The sequence below is a fragment of the Aegilops tauschii genome, chromosome 6, assembly GCF_002575655.3.
Source record: "Aegilops tauschii subsp. strangulata cultivar AL8/78 chromosome 6, Aet v6.0, whole genome shotgun sequence".
Classification (NCBI taxonomy): Eukaryota; Viridiplantae; Streptophyta; class Magnoliopsida; order Poales; family Poaceae; genus Aegilops; species Aegilops tauschii.
In genome coordinates, this window is record NC_053040.3 from 3176632 (window position 1) to 3198742 (window position 22111).

Here is a 22111-nt window from a genome sequence, read left to right on the forward strand (position 1 = left end):
GAGATAAAAGGCATTAGAATTACTCCAAAAATAATTACTATGCATAAAAACATTATAAATAATAGTAGGTAAACATGATACAAAATGGACGTATCAGTGACATACCGATAGACATAGGGAATTACGTAGGTTGTGATAAGGTTCGACCGATAAAGATTTTTGTAGAATATGTAGTAACCAATATGGGCATCCAGGTTCCTCTATTGGTTATTGACCGGAGAGGTGTATCGGTCATGTCTACATAGTTCTCGAACCCGTAGGTTCGGCATGCTTAACGTTCGTTGATGATATAGTATTATATGAGTTATGTGATTTGGTGAGCGGATGTTGTTTGGAGTCCCGGATGAGATCATGGACATGACAAGGAGCTTCGGAATAGTCCGGAGGTAAAGAGTGATATATAGGACGATGCTATTTGGTCACTAGAAAGGTTTCGGGTTGCATCGGGTAGCCATCGGATCATCGGAAGGGGTTCCGGGAACCCCCGTGAGGTTAATGTGCCATATGGGCCAAAGGGGGGACAGACTAGCCCACAAGGGGCAGGCGCGCCAGTCCTAAGGCTGCATCCCTTGGGGAGAGAAGGAAAGGGGGGAGTCAGCTTCCCCCTTCCTTCCCCCTTTGTGCAAACAAGGTAAGGGGGGCACCATAGGGCAGGAGCCCAAGGGGGCCGGCGGCCACCCTTGGCGCGCCCCTGGCTGCCTCCCCTACCCCACCTATATATATGAGGGAGGGGGCGCCAAACATAAGCACGACAATCTCTTAGCCGTGTGTGGTGCCCCTCTCCACAGTTTAGTCCTCTGTCTAGTTTTCCGCAGTGCCCGGCGAAGCCCTGCGGGAACGAGTTCACCATCATGGACACCACGCCGTCGTGCTGCTGGAACTCATCTACTACCTCGCTCATCTTGCTGGATCAAGAAGGCGAGGATGTCCTCGAGCTGAACGTGTGCTGAACGCGGAGGTGTCGTATGTTTGGTGCTTGATCGGTTGGATCGCGAAGTAGTTCGACTACATCAATCACGTTAATAAACGCTTCTGCTTTACGGTCTACGAGGGTACGTAGATATACTCTCCTCTCTCATTGCTATGCATCTCCATGGATAGATCTTGCGTGTGGGTAGATTTTTTTCCATGCAACGTTCCCCAACAGTGGCATCCGAGCCAGGCTATGCGTAGATGATATGCATGAGTAGAACACAAAGGAGTTGTGGGCGGTGATAGTCATACTGCTTACCACCAACATCTTATTTTGATTCGGCGGCATTGTGGGATGAAGTGGCCTGGACCAACCTTACATGTCCACGCACATGAGACCGGTTCCACCGACTGACATGGAACTTGTTTTGCATAAAGGTGGCCGGCGGGTGTCTGTTTCTCCTACTTTAGTTGAATCCAATTTGACTACAGCCCGTCCTTGAAGATAATGACCATTGTGGTTTTTGCGTAGTTAAAGAACGGTTCTTGCTAGAAGCCCGTAGCAGCAACGTAAAACTTGCGACAACAAAGTAGAGGATGTCTAACTTGTTTTTGCAGGGCATGTTGTTATGTGATATGGTCAAGACGTGATGTGATATACCTTGTTGTATGAGATGGTCATGTTTTGTGATATCGACAACCGGCAGGAGCCTTAGGGTGGTCTCTTAATTATTGTATGAAATGCAAGCGCCATGTAATTTCTTTACTTTATCGCTATGCGTTAGCAATAGTTGGCGAGATGACCCTGATACGTCTCCAACGTATCTATAATTTTTGATTGTTCCATGCTATTATATTATCTCTTTTGGATGTTTAGTGGGCTTTACTAAGCACTTTTATATGATTTTTGGGACTAACCTATTAACCCAGAGCCCAGTGCCAGTTTCTGTATTTTCCCTTGTTTCAGTGTTTCGCAGAAAAGGAATATCAAACGGAGTCCAAACGGAATGAAACCTTCGGGAGAGTTATTTTTGGAACGGAAGCAATCCAGAAGAGTTGGAGTGTACGTAAGGGAAGCAACGAGGAAGGCATGAGGCAGGGGGGCGCGCCCACCCCCTGGGCACGCCCTCCACCCTCGTGGGCCCCTCGTGGCTCCCCTTATCGACTTCTTTCGCCTATATATGTCCATATACCCTAAAAACATCGGGGAACAGAATAGATCGGGAGTTCCGCCGCCGCAAACCTCTATAGCCACCAAAAACCAATCGGGACCCTCTTCCGGCACCCTGCCAGAGGGGGGATCCCTCACCGGTGGCCATCTTCATCATCCCAGCGCTCTCCATGACGAGGAGGGAGTAGTTCACCCTCGGGGCCGAGGGTATGTACCAGTAGCTATGTGTCTGATCTCTCTCTCTCGTGTTCTTGAGGTGGTACGATCTTGATGTATCGCGAGCTTTGCTATTATAGTTGGATCTTATGATGTTTCTCCCCCTCTACTCTCTTGTAATGGATTGAGTTTTCCCTTTGAAGTTATCTTATCAGATTGAGTCTTTAAGGATTTGAGAACACTTGATGTATGTCTTGCATGTGCGTATTTGTGGTGACAATGGGATATCACGTGATCCACTTGATGTATGTTTTGGTGATCAACTTGCGAGTTCAGTGACCTTGTGAACTTATGCATAGGGGTTGGCACACATTTTCGTCTTGACTCTCCAGTAGAAACTTTGGGGCACTCTTTGAAGTACTTTGTGTTGGTTGAATAGATGAATCTAAGATTGTGTGATGCATCTCGTATAATCATACCCACGGATACTTGAGGTGACATTGGAGTATCTAGGTGACATTAGGGTTTTGGTTGATTTGTGTCTTAAGGTGTTATTCCAGTACGAACTCTATGATAGATTGAACGGAAAGAATAGCTTCGTGTTATTTTACTACGGACTCTTGAATAGATCGATCCAAAAGAATAACTTTGAGGTGGTTTCGTACCCTACAATAATCTCTTCGATTGTTCTCCGCTATTAGTGACTTTGGAGTGACTCTTTGTTGCATGTTGAGGGATAGTTATATGATCCAATTATGTTATTATTGTTGAGAGAACTTGCACTAGTGAAAGTATGAACCCTAGGCCTTGTTTCAACGCATTGCAATATCGTTTCTGCTCACTTTTATCATTAGTTACCTTGCTGTTTTTATATTTTCAGTTTACAAAAACCTATATCTACCATCCATCTTGCACTTGTATCACCATCTCTTCGCCGAACTAGTGCACCTATACAATTTACCATTGTATTGGGTGTGTTGGGGACACAAGAGACTCTTTGTTATTTGGTTGTAGGGTTGTTTGAGAGAGACCATCTTCATCCTACGCCTCCCACGGATTGATAAACCTTAGGTCATCCACTTGAGGGAAATTTGCTACTGGCCTACAAACCTCTGCACTTGGAGGCCCAACAACGTCTACAAGAAGAAGGTTGCGTAGTAGACATCAGACCCCGACGCAACGATGGAGATCAAGGTGTTGAGCCGGTGACAATGGAGATCATGACGATGCTTTGGAGATGGAGATCAAAAGCACAATATGATAATGGCCATATCATGTCACATATTTTGATTGCATGTGATGTTTATCCTTTATGCATCTTATTTTGCTTAGAATGCAGTAGCATTATAAGATGATACCTTCAATAAATATCAAGAGAAAAGTGTTCTCCCCGAGTATGCACCGTTGCCAAAATTCGTCGTTTCGAAGCACCTCGTGATGATCGGGTGTGATAGACTCTACGTTCACATACAACGGGTGTAAGGAAGTTTTGGACATGCAGAATACTTGGGTTAAACTTGACGAGCCTAGCATGTACAGACATGCTCTCGGAACACTGGAGACCGAAAGGTCAAACATGAGTCATATAGTAGATATGATCAACATAGAGATGTTCACCATTGATGACTACCCCATCTCACGTGATGCTCGGACATGGATTAGTTGACTTGGATCACGTATCACTTAGGTAACTTGAGGGATGTTTATTTAAGTGGGAGTTCATTAGTAATTTGATTAATTGAACTTAATTTATCATGAACTTAGTCTTAATAGTTTTTGCATATCTATGTTGTAGATCATTGGTCGTGCTACCGTTCCCCTAAATTTTAATGCGTTCCTAGAGAAGGCTAAGTTGAAAGATGATGGTAGCAACTACACGGACTGGGTCCATAACTTGAGGATTATCCTCATTTTTGCATAGAAGAATTATGTCCTTGATGCACTGCTACGTGACAGACCTGCTGCAGGAGCTACTACAGATGTTATGAACGTCTGGCAGACTCGATCTGATGACTACTCGATGGTTCAGTGTGCCATGCTTTGCGGCCTAGAACCGTGACTTCAAAGACGTTTTAAACGTCACGGAGCATATGAGATGTTCCAAGAGCTGAAGTTGATATTTCAAGCTAATGCCCAGGTTGAGAGATATGAAGTCTGTAAAAAGTTCTATAGCTGTAAGATGGAGGAGAATAGTTCTGTCAGTGAATACATACTCAAAATGTCTGGGTATCATAATCACTTGAATCAGCTGCGGATTGATCTTCCAATTGAGAGTGTTATTGACAAAGTTCTTCGGTCACTGCCACCAAGCTACAAAGGCTTCGTGATGAACTATAATATGCAAGGGATGACGAATACGACTCCCAAACTCTTCACAATGCTAAAGGCCGCGGAGGTAGAAATCAAGAAGAAGCATCAAGTGTTGATGGTTAACAAGACCACTAGTTTCAAAAAAAAGGGCAACGGAAAGAAAGGGAACTTAAAAAAGAATGGAAAGCAAGTTGCCGCTCCCATGAAGAAGCCCAAAGCTGGACCAAATCCTGAAACTGAGTGCTTCTATTGCAAAGGAAATGGTCACTCGAAGCAGAACTGCCCCAAATACTTGGCGGATAAGAAGGATGGCAAAGTGAACAAAGGTATATTTGATATACATGTTATTGATGTGTACCTTACTAATGCTCGTAGTAGCGCCTGGTATTTGATACTGGTTTGGTTGCTCATATTGATGTGTACCTTACTACGGAAGAAACGAAGATTGGTTAAGGACGAGATGACGATGCGCGTCGGGAATGGTTCCAAGGTCGATGTGATCACCGTCGGCACGCTACCTCTACATCTACCTTCGGGATTAGTTTTAGACCTCAATAATTGTTATTTCGTGCCAGCGTTGAGCATCAACATTATATCTGGATCTTGTTTATTGCGAGACTACGTGTGCATCAAAAGAATCATTTTCCTTTGGACTTGTATATGTGCAGATTTACTTACAGTACATACCCCACACGAACAGTTATCTGGCCACACAAAAAAACAAATGTACGATTAGATATACATAACATTACAGACATATACGAAGTCTTATACAACACAAAAGACCATATACACAAACATATGTGTAAATCTTAGCGCAGATCAAGGCCTACAAAGTACGTGCCCCCGCACTTGCATGCCCTAAATCCTCCCCTCCACAATACAGTAGGTATCATTTTTTAACACTAGTAGATATAATTATTACAACAAAAAAGCCGTTCACATCCCTCTCCACGGCATCAATATCTTTATTCTGATACTCCCCACAATATGGTACATATTATTATTACAACAATGAAGGTATGCAAGTCAGCTTCAGTTCTTGTTGCCCACAAGTCGGCGGTGAAACTCTCCAAGAGCCCAAATAGGAAACAAGTTGCGGTAGTTGCTATAGTTGAAATAAAGAGACGAATTGAAGTTTCCAACAGTTTCCTGGAGTTAATATACAAATAAAAACATGTTATCCCTTGTGGAATACCCTACAACCAACTGCAATCGAGACATGATCCCAATAAGAGATCCCTCTATTTGGAAGTGCGAGCAAACGAACAAGTGACACTTCTCTCATAATTTGCCAGGTTTTACACTATCTAGTGGTTTTATCATTAGCTTATATTATCCAGAGACTACCTTTCTGTTACATTACCATTGCTGCCTTCAATGTATTATTTCTTCCATCCCCAAATAAATGGCATATAAATTCAACTAAAAGGTCAATTATTTCAACGTTTGACAAAACCTATATAAGAAACCATCAACAACTTCAATACAGAATAAATACCATTGTTCAAGATATCTTCCGATATTCCGATAAATCGGCCGATTTATCGCTTACCGTTGGCTGACCGATAAGATAAATCAGCCGATATGACGATAAATCGGCCGATATGCCGATAAGCTGGCCGATTTACCCCTTATCATGGTTCGACCGATAAGTTCCCGATAAGCGATATCCCCAACATTGATTAATACATTATGAAAATATATCTAATCATGGATATATTGATATTGATTTGGTATTATTAATCTTCATACTTTTTTTATATATGCTTGGTCAAACATAGAAAGTATCGACTTTTTGACTCAGTTTATATGCCATCTATTTAGGGAAAAAGGGAGTATATTGAATATACCGCTTTATTATCTGCATAAGTGAACACAAATATTGTTCCCTTCTACGAGAAAAATCCAGTACTTACTTGCTGGGGAAATTCTCCTGTCTCAGTTTGCAAGTTTATCAATTCTTTTGCAGCATGATACATTGGTGTGGGATCTCTTTCAACCTAGGCATTGTGATCAATTATAAATGAATATCAAGTATTTTAAACATACCACGGGACTTTAAGAATATAATCAAATTTGGTCATACTCAAAGGGACAACTGAAGAAACCAAACCTGTCCAGCATAAAGTAAAGCTAGCATTGCCCAAGCACTATTCACTACGTGAGGACTCCCACTATCAACATAATCCTGTTAGATTTCAAAGTGGATATTACAAAACATGATAAGCATTAATCATACTGATCTTCGCTATATATCAAGATTTACAACATTGTACCGATCCGGTGATCCCATGTAACTTACATGAGGTATTCATAAGGAACATATAATGAGGTAGACTGTAGTCAAACACGGAAACGAAATCCATAAATTTATCTGAACATAGCCAAAAGATAGGGCATCATTGGTCCATCCCTATGTTGGTTTAGGAGGCCAAACGCATTTTTCCTAGTTAACCAACTTTCTTCCAAACTCGTGGTGTTTGGTTCTTAGATGCCTAACCAAATAGTACCCACCTAAATGGTTTGCATGGAAGAATCTTACCTCAAAAGCACTCAACACACCCAAACTCAGCTAAACATCTTCGGCTAAACTATAAAGGACAATAGAATATTGGAGAAAAGAATTACCTCAGTCTCGCAACCAAGATAGTTCTCCCCCCATCCACCTGAACTGAGCTGCTTTGCCAGCAAGAAGCTGCATGCCTTCCTAATGGTAACACTATTCTCGTATGTTCTTCCAGCAGCAACTAGTCCTTTTGTGGCAAAGAAGGATGCATAAGTGAAGCACACACCCCAAGTACCATACCTGTTAAATTAATTTGTATAACATAAGGCTATTAGCTACAGGATTGAAAGTCAATGTATATGATGTCACACACTTAATGATTTTTTTAAATCATACCATGAGCCATCGGTTCGTTGTTGTTTCTCGATGAATAATGTCCCTTTCTTGATGCATTCTTCTATCTCTTCACAACGGTACTCAGGGTACGAGTTTCTGAACAATATTAGAGCTTGAACTAAGGATGAGGTGCATTCAACATAGCTGCATATGGTTTCATACCATGAGTTCATTCCATAATGATACAGTTCAAATGAACTAGTCAAATTTTACAAGTGAACAAATATGTCAACATCTTACGGGTAGTCAACGATGATGTTTCGAAAACTCTCTGAAGGATTCAGAATCTGGCCAGCAATCATGTTCTAAGTAAGTATCTAGTATAATTCAAAAGAATCATAGTGTCAATTCAATGATCAAACATAATGAGGTGACTAGTGTGTCAAGGTTTGATTTAAAAATATCGCGGATTAGTGATTGCACATACTTTGGATCCATCCACTTGAATCTAATCCGCCTTTCTTTCACCCAATGATATAATAAATCGTCATGACCATAAAATCATATGATGAGACTACTTTATAAAACCTATACAAATACAACGCAAATACGCGGAAGAAAATAAAATACAGATTTTAGCAGTAGCGTTGGTTATACCAATGCTACTGCTAGGAAGGGTAGCGGTAGCGGAGGTTGTGCCCACACTACTACTAGGTAGGTTAGAAGTAGCGCTGGCCGGACCAACGCTACTACTACCCAATAGCTGTAGCCCCCTACCAGTAGCGTTGAGCCCAGCGCTACCGATAGGCTTTCAACCCACGCTACTACTAGGGTTTTCCCTAGTAGTGCTCCAAGACAACGAACAATATCTTTTATATATACTAACCATGTAAGCCGCCCACGTAAACCAACAACGGACACCACGCAAATTATTTAGACAATTATATCTCTGTTTTAGGTTAGGATTAAATGATAGATTCCCATGAAATTAAGAATCGGTAGCACTATATGCATATAGTAGGCGAGCAAACATGCATGGAGGGACACTTGTTTTATTGGAGACATGGATAATGCATGGGGACTCTCATATTTTATTAGATATAGGGGAATATGAACATAAATGAAGATAGAGAAGATGTTCTCTGGAATAGCTATAGATTTAATTAAAGAAGTATCATGTCTTACTATTAAAGATTTGTTTGATATGGTAGCTATCAACTATTAGCAGTCAGTTAAATCAAGCTGCACACAAGTAATTAATTATGAGGTCAAGTCATTCACCAACGTTGGCATGATAGACTGGTATTGGAATCCATAACATCCATTTGCATATGAATCTATTTAACATGCATTCTAATGTAATATAGTACTGGAAGGTTTAGAGTTTAGTCATGCTAACTTGTTTTTATTCATTCCTATCTGTTACAAAATTGAACCAAAGTATGAAAACAACTTAGGCAGCTGATTTCCAATCTAGCGTATTCTATAGAAGATGCTCATACAAATTTGTTCTATTAATAGAAGAAACAAAATATTTTCTAAGACATATTTTTCCAGTGCTGATTCATCTTGGTCTTCAGGATACAGCCTATGGAGGCTCCAACTATCACTAAAGATAAAGAATTTTCCATGGTACTTACATCATGGGGTAATACTTACAAAAGATGACCTCCTAAATAGAAATTAGCAAACAAGTAAACTACATTGATTTTGCTCCAATGAGGAGACATTTGATTTTGGATAAACTTGGAACTTTAAGAGCTTTGTCTTGGGACAAAGCTAGAATTTCAAGAAATTTTGAACGGTAGATACCGCTAGGGCGGTGGATAAGATGTGAACAAAGGCCACATCCGTCTCAAATTCTGCTCTCCCATTCACCTCCTCCTCTGAATCCTATTAGGCTGTTTGCTTGGCGTGGCAAGTGTAGCATGCGTCTTCCAAAGGTCGGGTGAGTGGAAACCTGGTTGTGGCGACATAGCTACAATGCTAGGTGATGGTTTGCCTTGGGCGGTGGTGGGTGGACACATGAATAATTGTGTAGGGCATATTCAGTTTGACATCAACAGTGTCCAACTTCTCTCATACTAAACTAGCACTCCATTTGTGCGGAATTACTTTTCATAGAAATGAATAGAAATGGACCTATCTAGAACTAAACATACGTCTAGCTACATCCATTTCTGTGACAAGTAACTCGGGACGGAGGAAGCATGAATTTTTCCACACTTTTTGGTGTTAAATTGAAGCGTGTCTTTGTTTTGACTCCTTGAATAATCGATGTATTTAAGGGCTGGGGTTAAAGTTTTAAGATTCCCGCAAAAACTCTTTTATGTTTAATCTGTATGCCTTGTTCTGTGATTTTTAAGAACTGTCGGTAACCATTGTCCCAGGCTCGAATCATGTGCTCACCTCTACCCATGGAGTCGTTCTTTTACATTCTGCCGAAGAAAGCGTTCCATCTTTGTTCTTCAAGAGTAGAGAAAAAATATTATGTCAATCCAAAGGTCATTGCCCCACAAGTCAAATAGAAAATGTTGAAGACAATGTGAAATTAGTAAATAGATGCAAAACATTATTAACAAGCAGAGAGCTAATTCCCGGAGAAAGAAAAAGGAGAGAGCTAACAACATCATGTGTGACAAGACATGTTAGTTGTAACTTTTCTGGACTATATTATGTATGCCTTCAACATCTAACTAGAAATTTTGAGATTGAGAAAAAAAAAATGGATACCTGCCATTACCCCTGTCTAAAGTAATATCTCAAATTTCTGGATGATCTTGGCAGTAAAAGTCTGACTTTAAGGTTTCCCATTTTGCTATATGAAAGTAATAAGCTTTCTCTTTCAATGGCTATCACTCTAAGGCCATATAAGTTTCGAGCTCTCGGTGATAGTAATTCACAGTAACTAAGTAGTAAAATTTACCTTTCAAAATTCAGATATTGTGTGCAATTTAATTATAGCTACATAATTCTTGAGACATGGTATATAATTCATGTTCTAGTCTCACTCTTACATAAGAAAGGAGTCAATCAACATCCTTTTGATATATGAAAAAGTATGAATTTCATGTTTCCTATTTTGCTATTTGAAAATAGGAATATTTCTTTTTTAATGGCTATCATGCTAAGGCCATCATAATATTTGAGCTCTCAGCGATAATCGACAGTGACTAAGCAACAAATTTTATCTCAGATTCGAATATTTTGTGTACATTTTATTATAGCTACATAATTCTTGAGAGATGTTATATAATTCAAGTTCTAGTCTTACCACATAAGAAAGAAGGCAATCAACAGCGTCATACAATCTTTGTTCTTCAATTGGGTCTCCAACAAGGCTTGGAGAATATTTTGATAGTAATAGTAATGCCTGGATAACATAATACAAAGAGTATAAAAATCCGTTGTAGTGTCATAATAGATTTTATTCTGCAATGTGGTAACTAAATCAAGAATCCTATTAGTGTCCGTGAGTCTTATTCTATCTTTATTATTGGTCACAAGTGTGCAAATATTAAACGATTCAGAAAAAGTTGTAGCAACCTTAATCGCTTCCGCAGTAGTGTCAGCGATAGGCCAACCATTCTCTCCATTTGAGAGAGTCCATGCTCCTTTTGACCTTTCACGGTAATAACTGTTGTAAGTAGGAAAATTCTGAGTAACCTTCAAGATAAGAATTGATGAATGTTAGTTCTTTGCGTTGATATCACTTTTACTAGTAAAGAACCACCATTGGTCATATACCTGTGCTGCTTTTAGAAACCCATGGGCTTTTCGAAGAACTGGAGCAAATTCTTTGGCAAGTTTGGTTGAGCAAAAGGCTTGAGCTATAAGTGATGTCTCCCAGCTCTGGCAGCCAACATACACCTAGGGTAGATAAAATGACACAAATGAGCTTGCCCCATTATCTCACAGCAAAGAAACTAAAATGAATGCACCTTCGGATAGAACGTGCAAATGCTTTAAGCATTTTTTGAGTGGAACATATTTGCACAAGTGGCTTCGGGCTATGAAGTTTATCATTTATGGATACTATGATGAAGATTACATGGTTTCACCTAGATTGTTATCTAGTAGGTATGAGTATATGTTTAACTCTTATTCACTCAAATCAACAATAACTTTTGTAGTTTATGGAAGTTTGGGTCACATGCAAGAGGGTTAACTAATTTAAAGCTAACAGAACATTTAATTCTCGGCTTTTCTACCATAAAAATAGACATACATATCATACCATAAAATTTAAATACTAAACTACCAACAAAGCTCATCTTGATGCAAAAACGGCATTGATTTTGCAAGAGTCGAGTAATAATCTCACGGCCATTTCTAGCTAATTACAGGTTGTACGCCTCTTCATTTTCTTCATTCAATTATTTTATACCTCAAACCTCGAAGTCACTAACTATGGCTTTGAGATTCCAATGTGCTTGCGACAATGCTCAGATTTCCATAATGTGCTGCATGCTCTTCAATATTTTGTACAACCCCAAAAATGGAGTGGTTCATATCGGTGTGAACAAAATACATTTGAAAAAGGACATGTATGAAATGCCTCACACAATGTCCCTAGAATATTCAGAATATGTCACATCCTATAAGTTTTCAATGTCACATATACTTAATAAGTTATGCACCCGGTGCCAGTTACTTGTACCACAAGGTACATCATATATTTATAATCAGTTGCTTCGGAAAAAAGTGTAAATAAATGTATCGTGTTATAATTTCTAGCATCAAGTTGTGTCATATTCTTGGAAGTGCACGTACCGTGAATTTATTAAGGACTTGGAAAAAATAGTTGCTTAATGCAAATACTATTTATATCACCACAATGTGATAACACGTAATACAAAATCCAAATATGATAAAACATAAAAAAATTATACCTTTGCCTTCATTCCATCTTCTGAAATCCATAAGAAATCATGAATTCTTGGAAGATGTCGTTTGAATGCATAGGAATTGGGGTCCTCTATCCAACAACAAATCATATTTAATACCTAATCATGGAATAGTATGATAAATTAATTAGTTACAAATTAGCAATATTATTCATAATTAAGGTGAAAAGTGATATTTTGTTACATCTTCTTGTGTTTGGTATATTCCATAGTCTTTGATAATCTTGTCCAGTTCATGTATTTTACATATTTGTTGTTAGGCCATTTTCTATTAGTAGAATCACCAGTAGAGAAATTTAAATTTTTGTTGAGACTAGCAAAATAATAGAAGGCGTATATGTAAATATTGATGCAACAAGTGAATTGCCCTTAATCTGATGTAACTAGAGAGTACTCCCTTCATACTTATTTTTTTGGAAAGGGACACATTTTTTGTAGCTAATTTTGAACACAAGTTTTGCACAAATTAGTTTGACATCTAGAGCTGGCTATAAATACCCTACCAAGAACCACACTAGCTATGCTTGCACGGTTAGGATAAACACATACAATTTCTTAATCCAAAAACAACAAGCTTGAGACAGCCTTTTGCCCTCAATAAATGAAATAGAGCTCGACCTCATCTAGTCTTTTCTCCAAGAATGTGACAGGAGCCTTTTCATTCAGAAGATATAGAATAAATAGTTATAAGATGTGAGGTATGATCTCTATTCTTGATGTTAAAAAAACACCTAAAAAATTCCTAACCAAATGACACAATTTTTTTTGGATATTACCTTGTTAATAGGACATAAACCGACATAGTTGCTATTTTCATCTTCATAATGGATATGATCCATGAGGCTACTCAAAGCACTTTTTCGTAGCTTGTTAAATGGCCACCAACTTAACATTGGTTCCACAAATTTGTGTAAACAAGCCAACACAATATTTTGCATCCGTGAAGGTGGGTAGACAAGGTCTTCCTATATAGAAAAAGCAAAGTGTAATTATGGTTCAAGGAATGGGGATGCACTAATGAAAAACTGGTCATCAAATATACTTTAATATAGAATTATGGCACTTAAGCTACATAACCTTACAATATTTACAACAAAGAAAACCAAATGTATTTTTAATGTCCAATAAGCTAACTATACATATGATGTGCACACTTCATCTCAATTTCTTGCAACAAAATGGCACTACCAGTTCATATTTTTCAAACCAATAAATTGATGTCCAATAAGCTAACTGTTCATATGAAGTATAAGACAAAACTTACAACTAAGTTTTGTTTCTCATTATTATGGCATAATCCTTCAACATGTATGCCTGTATCATCTTGACTACATTATTTTATTTTCTAGACAATAAATAACAAAAGCATAATTTTACATTCAGAATGAGAACACTTTGTTGCGCGTGGTACACATAATAGTTTCCATTGTAAGTGTGTACCTTCACTTGAAATTTAAAAGGCTTATATTGCATATGCGCGGCGAATATATAAGGCATATATTCATTGTCGAAGTTTTTGTTCTTACTATAAATTCCTTACCAATATTTTCCCACTATTTACAAAATTAAAATCATGCATATTTGGTTTTGTACACAAATTCAAAAAGATGTATTGTTAGAATATTAATTTGTCAAAACTTGAATTGAAAGCTCAAATTCCAAAGAGTGGATAACAAATAATTATAAGAGTTTAGAGTTTTCAAGGATAGAAATAACAAACCTTGGCACACGAACTACGAGCCATGTTCCAATTGATCTCACTGTATGGTTTATTATAGAGCTCATCTCTTAGTGCTAGTATCGTTGGAGTAATGGGGCCAACAAATTTTTTCCCATAAATATAAGCCATTGGCATATAAACCATCCGACAAAAGCACCAAAATTTTCCTACGAACAATACAATCTATTTATTTTTTTGAAAAAGTTGTTGATACTATGGACGACAAATTACATGGAAATGCAAGAATGAAAAGTATTAGATATATTCTCTATGCTAAAATCCCAATTGCACACCTATAACTATTATGATTCGAATACAATACAAATACCTGGATGAATTGGAAGAAGGTGTGGAACCGACCATAGTTCTGGAATAACTGGATTATTCCCAGACCAATCATACACTCCAATTACCTGTAAAAAATAGATGGGTAACTCCAACTAGAAAAAGGTAAGTAATTCTCTAACCGCACTTCAATCTTGAATTAATGAGGAGCTTAATGGGATTTTGGCAGGCCCTTTGTAATTTATGGTAGATTTGGAAAGAGAATGATATTACGACGATAAATTACATTATAATATAGTCAATGTACATAGTTTTTGTACAAATGCTCATTTTAGGAAGTTTGACTACACAGGTAGTAGAACTTCACCTATAAAAAGAACGGGTGAGCACATGTGAAACTAGGAAGATCATATCGTAGAACTATTATGATGGATTAAATATTAATTCCTCCATGAAAGTGTAGGTGAGTAATTAGAGTGGGTAACACCTGAAAAATAAATACTCTTGATCTATCCAAAGGTCCTTGCACATTTGGAATCATGATAGCTTTGAATACATACATACATATGTACGTACATACATACATACATACATACATACCGAGAGCCATATCTTTGCCCATTGTGGTGATGCAGTTGCACTACCATGAGATAAAATCCATGCACGCCCTTTGTATAATGCCTCATTGCCATCAAGCTCCTCGCCAAGGATCCTTAATGTTACATAGTTTACACAAGAGCCAAACATGGAGCTTGGACCCAAAATATGTGTGCTCCACCCACCATCTTCATTCTACATGTATTTACGCAAAATTTGTTGTAGTTTACTGTATCTTAAGTTTTAATTATTATAATGAAACTGTTATTGTATGCCATACCTGGATGTTGTAAATGTAACGACATATCTCACGTATATGCTCTCGTGATATGACCATATCGAGTGATCCGGTGACATATAAAGAAAATATCTAGAATACATACATCTTTGATAAGTTATTGTAAAGTAACAAGAAATCTTAATACTGCAAATCAATAATGTGTACACGGTTATGATTAGGAGTAACTACGAGTATATGATTCTAGAACAATCCTATAAAGTGATCAGATATTGAAATGAACTAATTCACCTTATTTTTCAATGAAAACGGTAAGTATCTTAGGAAATATCAAGTGTCAATCTCTATAAAACCATCTAAATGAATATTTTTTTCCTAAGACCTCGTAATTACCATTTCTCTTAATTGACATATGAAATTATAGGAACACATAAATTTTTGGAGATCAAAATCGATTCATGACCTGTTACAAATTTCATTTAAGTTTATGATAGTTGGGTTATAATGAAAGAAAATCATGCTGAAGTATCATATATAGCTAGATTTTACTTTCTTTCTTTTATATGGTTCTTAATTTTCATATCAAGTTTCAATTATAATATTGTATATTTCAAAATATGTCAAATTTCAAAAGAGTAAATATACATACCATGAGAGGCATGATGAAAAGAATCCCACTGAAACCGCCAGGCCAATGTCCATCATGTGCTTGCAAAGTGGAGTATGTAATAAGAACTCGTCTTAGTGCATCTAAAATAATGTCTTCTGTTACTTCTCCATAGTTTTTAAGCTTTGTAACTGGAAGAATTGCTTCAGGACGATTTTGCTTCACGTACTGTAGGGATCATACATTGTTAGAATATTTGTGATTGGTGGGTTTGTTTCTACATACAAATAGTTTAGCTTCAAATGTTTACTTTGCGTCTTCTTCATATATGTCCCTCTATGATTATATCAAAAGTAAGTACTAAATGTATTACTTTCATTAGATTTGTTTTGCCGACAATATTAAACAATGTTGTTACTTCTAATTTGGTCACACTTAGCCATCCAATAATCTTTATTTTACTATTTAAAATACACTTGGTGAAGGTGGGTGTTTTTTCATATTACCCAGGTTAGGCTCCCAATAATTACTTTATTCTCTCAACAAAAGATCAACTTGCAAAAATACATTGTATCCTACAATTGTTGTTGCCACAGGCAAGGGGACTCAGGTTTTGTTGGCGACGTGGACGCCGAACCGCTGATTTTTTCTTTCGCTGCACAAACCACTGCGGGCTACAAACCTGGACTCCCACCAACAAACTCAACGCATTGCCCTTTTGTAGCTAGCCACAGACGTAGCACCCACGGACTCTCCCTAGCGATCCGCTCACCCGGCGCATCGCGCGCACGTACGCGTGCATGCCCTGGCGATCCGGTCTTCATGCTAGTGCCCGCTGCAACAGCCCACGATCGCCATACGACCGTCAGCCCGGCTACGCACCGGCTCGACTTGGACTCCATCTAAACTAGACCTAGACACAAACGCACACACGCACGCCACATACACACACACGCCACGCTGCTGCGTCACGCACGTCCCACCCGTTCCGCGCGCCACCGACAGGCCCGACGACACCAGTGCGTCCCGCACGTCCCGCGTGCACCCGACGAGCCCGACCACACCACACGCCGTAGCTTATTCCAACAACTACATTCCTGTCACCCGAGTTTGGTTGTGCGTCAAGGTTGGATAGGTTATGGACATCCATATTTTGATTGTTCAGGTGCGATTGGTTGAATGGGTTCAGCTAATTTTTTATTCGACTATAAAAATGATGTTTGACTGGAATGCGCCAGCTTTGTTTTGTTGGATGGCAACACTAGTTGTGATCGCCATTCTCCATATATGGTGAGATTACCACCCATGATTCTAGAAAAAAAAGTGTTAGAATGATTGCCCAGAATTAATACCTATAACGTGCTTTGTTTCCTCAAACAATGATTTCAAATAAAAGAAGATGTGCTTGCAGCGATCCATATTCGCAATTTTTGTCTAACATTTGCAGCACCAACTCAAATGAACAAGTTTATTCGGTTTTCCATCTGCAATATATGAATATAAGCGTGTAAAGTTTATTTTTTAAGAATCTTGATATATGACGATATCTGAACTTCTAGAGCTTGCGAATGTTCTGAACATATGCAAGTTAAAAAAATGAAAACCACCAATTGTTCCCTTCTAGTGCCAATAAATCAGGCTTTTAATATTCCATATAGGACTTTGATAACCAGCGAACTTCAGAATTTTAACAATCCCAGCGAACACCCTTAGGACCGCTAGACCCTGACCGGATGCATGGCGATTACTCTACAGCGTGGCAATGTTTGCCTTAGAGTATGACAATTCCAACGTCAATTTTATAATATTTGCCTCTACATATCCGTTGGCTAAAGAAAATAGTAGCCACCACTCATAGATCTAAATAGAGGGATAAGGGCATCTCTAATCAAAATCGTAAAAGGGCTTAATGAGACATCCGGTCTTAATAGAAATGATAGACTGCTCATATTAATAAGGTGCATCTTTTTTCCAGGGAGCCCATCCAGAAGGAACCTCAAAGTTAAGTGTGCTTGGCTTGGAGCAATTTGAGGATGGATGACCAACTAGGAAGTTGATCCCGGACGCGCACGAGTGAGGTCAAAGTGCGCCAAAAAGACTAGTGTTTGTGTGTGAGGCCAGTATAGATCCCAAGTGCAACGGTTAAGAACTGGTGGGTTTGGCCAGGACGTTACAATTGGTATCAGACCCGACCTTATGGTTACACGAGCGTGTGCAGATCAGTGATGCATACATGGGGCATGTGTGGATACTGCATTGGCGCACACAGATGTGTGCCAAGAGAAAACATTGTTGATGGGCCGACGAGGACGTTAGTTCCTTTAGGAGGGGGGGGGGGGGGGGGGGGGGGTTATGTGACATCCCGGCTTAATAGAAATGATATACTGCTCATATCAACAATGTGTACCTTCTTTTCTGGGAGCCCATCCAAAAGGAACCTCAAAGTTAAGTGTGTTCGGGTTCGAGCAATTTGAGGATGGGTGACTGATCCGGAAGCTAATCCCGGGTGTATACAAGTGAGGATAAAGTGCGTAGAAAAGACTAGTGTTAATGTGTGGGGCTAGTCTAGATCCTAGGGGTAATGGCCAGGAATAGGTAGTGAAATGATGGCTTTGGCCTAGACGTTTTACTTGACCTATCAAAAGATTCATTTTTAGATTTAAGATGCACCTAGCCGAACTCTCAAAATGTTTAACCACTAAAAGTTTGGAGGAAAAAAATCGCCCGATTCTCATATTTGAGCAATCCAACCCAAGTACCAGCAAAAGATTTCCACAAGATTCCTTAGGTTCCGCATGACCATCTCCTTTCAGGCCGCCCCCGGTGTTTCTTGTCTCCGTCATGCAGCTAGCACACCAGCCGACACCCGGTAGCCTCGTCGATCACCAACCGCCAAATTTCGACGAGAATCCGACCAACTTTTTCATTCCAAAGATGCACTCATACCTTCCCTTGGTTCTATCAATGCCGCCATGGCGCAGCGCCTGGACCGCCACGGGCTCTTCACAGTCGGCCCGAGGCCCCTGGCGTGCCTCCGTCAGCTCCTCCGTCGAGGCCCGCAGGTGTCGCCTTTGTTGCCGAGGACCAGGCCGTACTCATGAAGTAGCAGGTGGTTGGCTTCGATTCTTAAAAAAGAGTGGTTTTTTTACACCCCAGCTCGGTGCACCCCTGCTATACCCCGCAAGAAAATATAGCAAACCATTTAAAAAAAGATTAAAATTATGTGGGAATGTTTATGAGCAAATATTTTAGATGCTTGCAAAGTTTGATGGTCAAGTGACATCCGAGGAGCTCTGTAAAAAAATACTCAAAATTTATGTGCACTATTTGAGAAGAATTTGTAATTTTGTTTATTTTTTGTATAGAGCTCCTCGGGTGTCATTTGACCATCAAACTTTACAAGCAGTTATAGCATTTGTTCATAATCATTCTCACAAAGTTTCAGTTTTTTTAAATATTTTACTATGTTTTCTTGCGAGGGTGTAGCGTGGGTGCATCAAATTGGGGTTTAGCCACTACTTCCCCGTCGTGTAATCGATCCGTGAGCGAATCCCAACATAGAGATTTAAAAGACATACCATGAATGTTCAAGAAGGAGATCTTTATCGTGGTGGATTTTGATGAAGCGAAGGCACTGGAGGAGGTGGAGTTCATCACTACACCCATATGAGCGTGGGTCTTTGTGCTGCCTATAGGAATGATGAACATGAGGACGAGACATATGTTGGGCTAGGAGCTGGGGGAGGAGGTGTTGGATGTAGATGCAGGAGAGCGAGCATAAGGTGCGTGGATGTTTTCACGGGCGAAGATTCACTTTGACATTCATAAGACATTGATGATCTGTGTTAGGGCATGCATGGTGGTTGATAGAACAGTCCTATTATAACTTTATAAGCCTACCGCGAAATATAGAGATAGCAAAAAATGTGATATACAATGGGTTAGAGCATCTACAGTCAGACTTGGCAAATTCGGCCCCTTAAATTAGCCACTCTGCATTCGCCTTTCTCATATTTCGTCCCTTAGATCCATACAAAGCATGCAAAAAAATCCTACATACTACATACTAAGCACTGCCCTAGCTAGTCTTCATCGTCGGAGATGTTCATGACGACGGTGCCCGGCGCCGGATGGACGTGCGGGGAGGAGCGCTTCGGCTCATCCTCCCCCTGCTCGACCTCATCCATGTAGGCGAGCATCTCCGCCTCCTCCGCGGCCTGCTGCGCCTCCATCTCCTGCCGGCGACGGTGTCTTGCCTCTGCAGCCGACTTCGACCGGAGGGAATTGAGGATGGCCTGCTGCTCCGCCTGCAGATCCCCGTCACCAGCGTCCCCCACATCCTCCTCCTCTGGCTCATTCCCCTCCTCCTCAAAGTCATCCTCCTCCTCCTCCTCCTCCTCCTCCTCCAACTCCTTCTTTTGATCCACTGCATCCGAAGGTAGCCCCTTGGCGACCCGGACTTCGCGCCTAGCCTAGATCTTCTAAAGGAGCTCCAGCTGGCGCTCCCGCGTTAGAAATGGCTCGCTCCTCACCCGGCGGCGTGGAGGCATGGCTACTAGGCGGACGGGTGAAGTGGAAAGTGGCGGCGGCGATGGACAGGAGGAGGAAAATGTGGATGGATGGTAGGACTTCGGTGCCGCTGGTCAACTTAAATAGCCGGGCAAGGCACTAAGCGGCCGTCGGAGCTGCATCACGCGGCGCCACCGGTCCGATGGAGGAGACGAGTTTCGGACCGCCGGGTTTGAGGGCGTTTCCGGCTGGGACCCCTTTGTCAGTCTGACGTGGCGGGCGTGCCCTGGCGCGCCCATATCCGCCTCGTATTTGGGTTGAATATGAGGGGTACCGGTCAGCCCGGGCGTTTGAGGCGTCCATCTGGGTCGAAAAGACGTGACCAATCAGTGGTCAGGCGACCCACCCGGACGTATGAGGCGGGTTTGAGGCGTCCGGCTGTAGATGCTCTTATCTCTTAGTTTTATCTCCAGTAACCAGATATGCACAAATATGTGGTGAGAGATATTGTTGACAAAAGATCATCTCTTACTTACCAGAAGGCACATATTTTTTTCCACTCATATATCTCTGTCCTTTGTTTATAATTTATCATACATGACACTTTTAGGATAGTATCATTGCACATGACCTCTACATAACAAAGTCACGAAGAAAGTGGAGAAGGTGCCAGCTGGGGTACGAATACTATGGACTAGGAACCTTTCGAAACATGTACTCCCTCCATTCCGGTACACTAGGCTTAGTTCAAAATATGGTTTCCTCCAGATCACTAATATTGAGCCAGTACATGCAGCCCTTGCAATTAAAGCCATGCATGCAATTATAACGAGAGGTGCACACGGCGGAGTATATTGCGGGTAAAAGATAGATACACGGTGAACCTTTTAAATAATTCAGCATTGATTTTCTTTCAAAGTTTATTATTTCATGATGGGCTATATTTCAAAATGATCGTTTATTCCTACCTTTTTGAGAATATTTTCAAAACTAAATCTTAGTGATTTACAGTTGTACACACAGTAGATAGATTTAATCTAAATCATGCACACTATTCTTTCTACATCATGTTCATACTCGAAAAATAAGTAGTTGTATAGTATAGTAATTATTCATTTGATTTTGCTCGTTAGCAGGAAGATATTTAGTATTGTACTTGTCTTAAATTTGTCTAGATATGAATGTATAAAACCATAATATACTGTATAAAACCAGTAGTACTAGTACGTTCCTGCATGCGCATGAGGAGGTCGTCGGACTCCCTGGGCCTGTGGAAGCGATGCTCGGTAAACTCGCTGCGCAGCCTCTCCACTTGGGCGCGCTCCTCCGGCGTGCCCGCGTCGGGGTCGAACTCCCACACCTCCCTGCCGAGGAAGTTGTTCCTCGTCCGCAGCAGAGCGCTTCCCCCCTCCCCCACCTTCAGCCTCCACATGCTGCTCTGCTCTGCTGGTTGGCGATCTGGATCCAGTGTCACTGCCTACAACTCCCGACATAAGCTGCGTTATATAGTCGGAGTACTCTGCTGGAGTAATGATTTTGTGACATCCTGTCACCTGCGAGTATACTATTGGGGTACAGCACGAAGGCCAACCCACCCAACTCATGTTTATTGCTGCAATCAATGGATTCACTGTGCCACCCATTGAATTTATTCCTGAAATGCAATTGTCGGGTTCACTCCATGTGATTACAACAGGAGTCATCGACTGATTAATAATTGGTCCCGTAGATTCTGTATTCCTGAAACTAATTCCCTGGTGTCCCACGGGCAAATGACGCTCTAAGGACCCTCTGCTAAGATTATCAACTAAGAACAAAATTCTGATGTGGCATGTTAATGAAAAAAATGAGGAA

The 22111-nt window shown here is 40.3% G+C and overlaps 1 protein-coding gene across 2 annotated transcripts; it reads right to left on the reverse strand.

The window, feature by feature from the left end:
* Window positions 1–5276: 5276 nt before the first annotated feature.
* Window positions 5277–21797, reverse strand: LOC109736669 (achilleol B synthase). 2 transcript variants are annotated; one of them, XM_073500756.1, is made up of 19 exons: window positions 21479–21797; window positions 19463–19477; window positions 15791–15951; window positions 15184–15273; window positions 14907–15098; window positions 14350–14434; window positions 14022–14188; window positions 13078–13266; window positions 12287–12400; window positions 11142–11264; window positions 10941–11060; window positions 10669–10767; window positions 9804–9860; window positions 7695–7741; window positions 7455–7598; window positions 7181–7358; window positions 6666–6740; window positions 6469–6552; window positions 5277–5701 (listed from the first exon to the last, which is right to left on the reverse strand). In XM_073500756.1, the coding sequence occupies exons 1-19, from the start codon at window positions 21687–21689 to the stop codon at window positions 5585–5587; spliced, it is 2268 nt and encodes a 755-aa protein (XP_073356857.1). In that variant the 5' UTR covers window positions 21690–21797; the 3' UTR covers window positions 5277–5584. The 2 variants fall into 2 exon arrangements, with proteins under 2 accessions (XP_073356857.1, XP_045085428.1); XM_045229493.2 differs by lacking the exon at window positions 19463–19477 and having other exon boundaries at window positions 15791–15979; window positions 21492–21795.
* Between the last annotated feature and the right edge of the window lie 314 nt (window positions 21798–22111).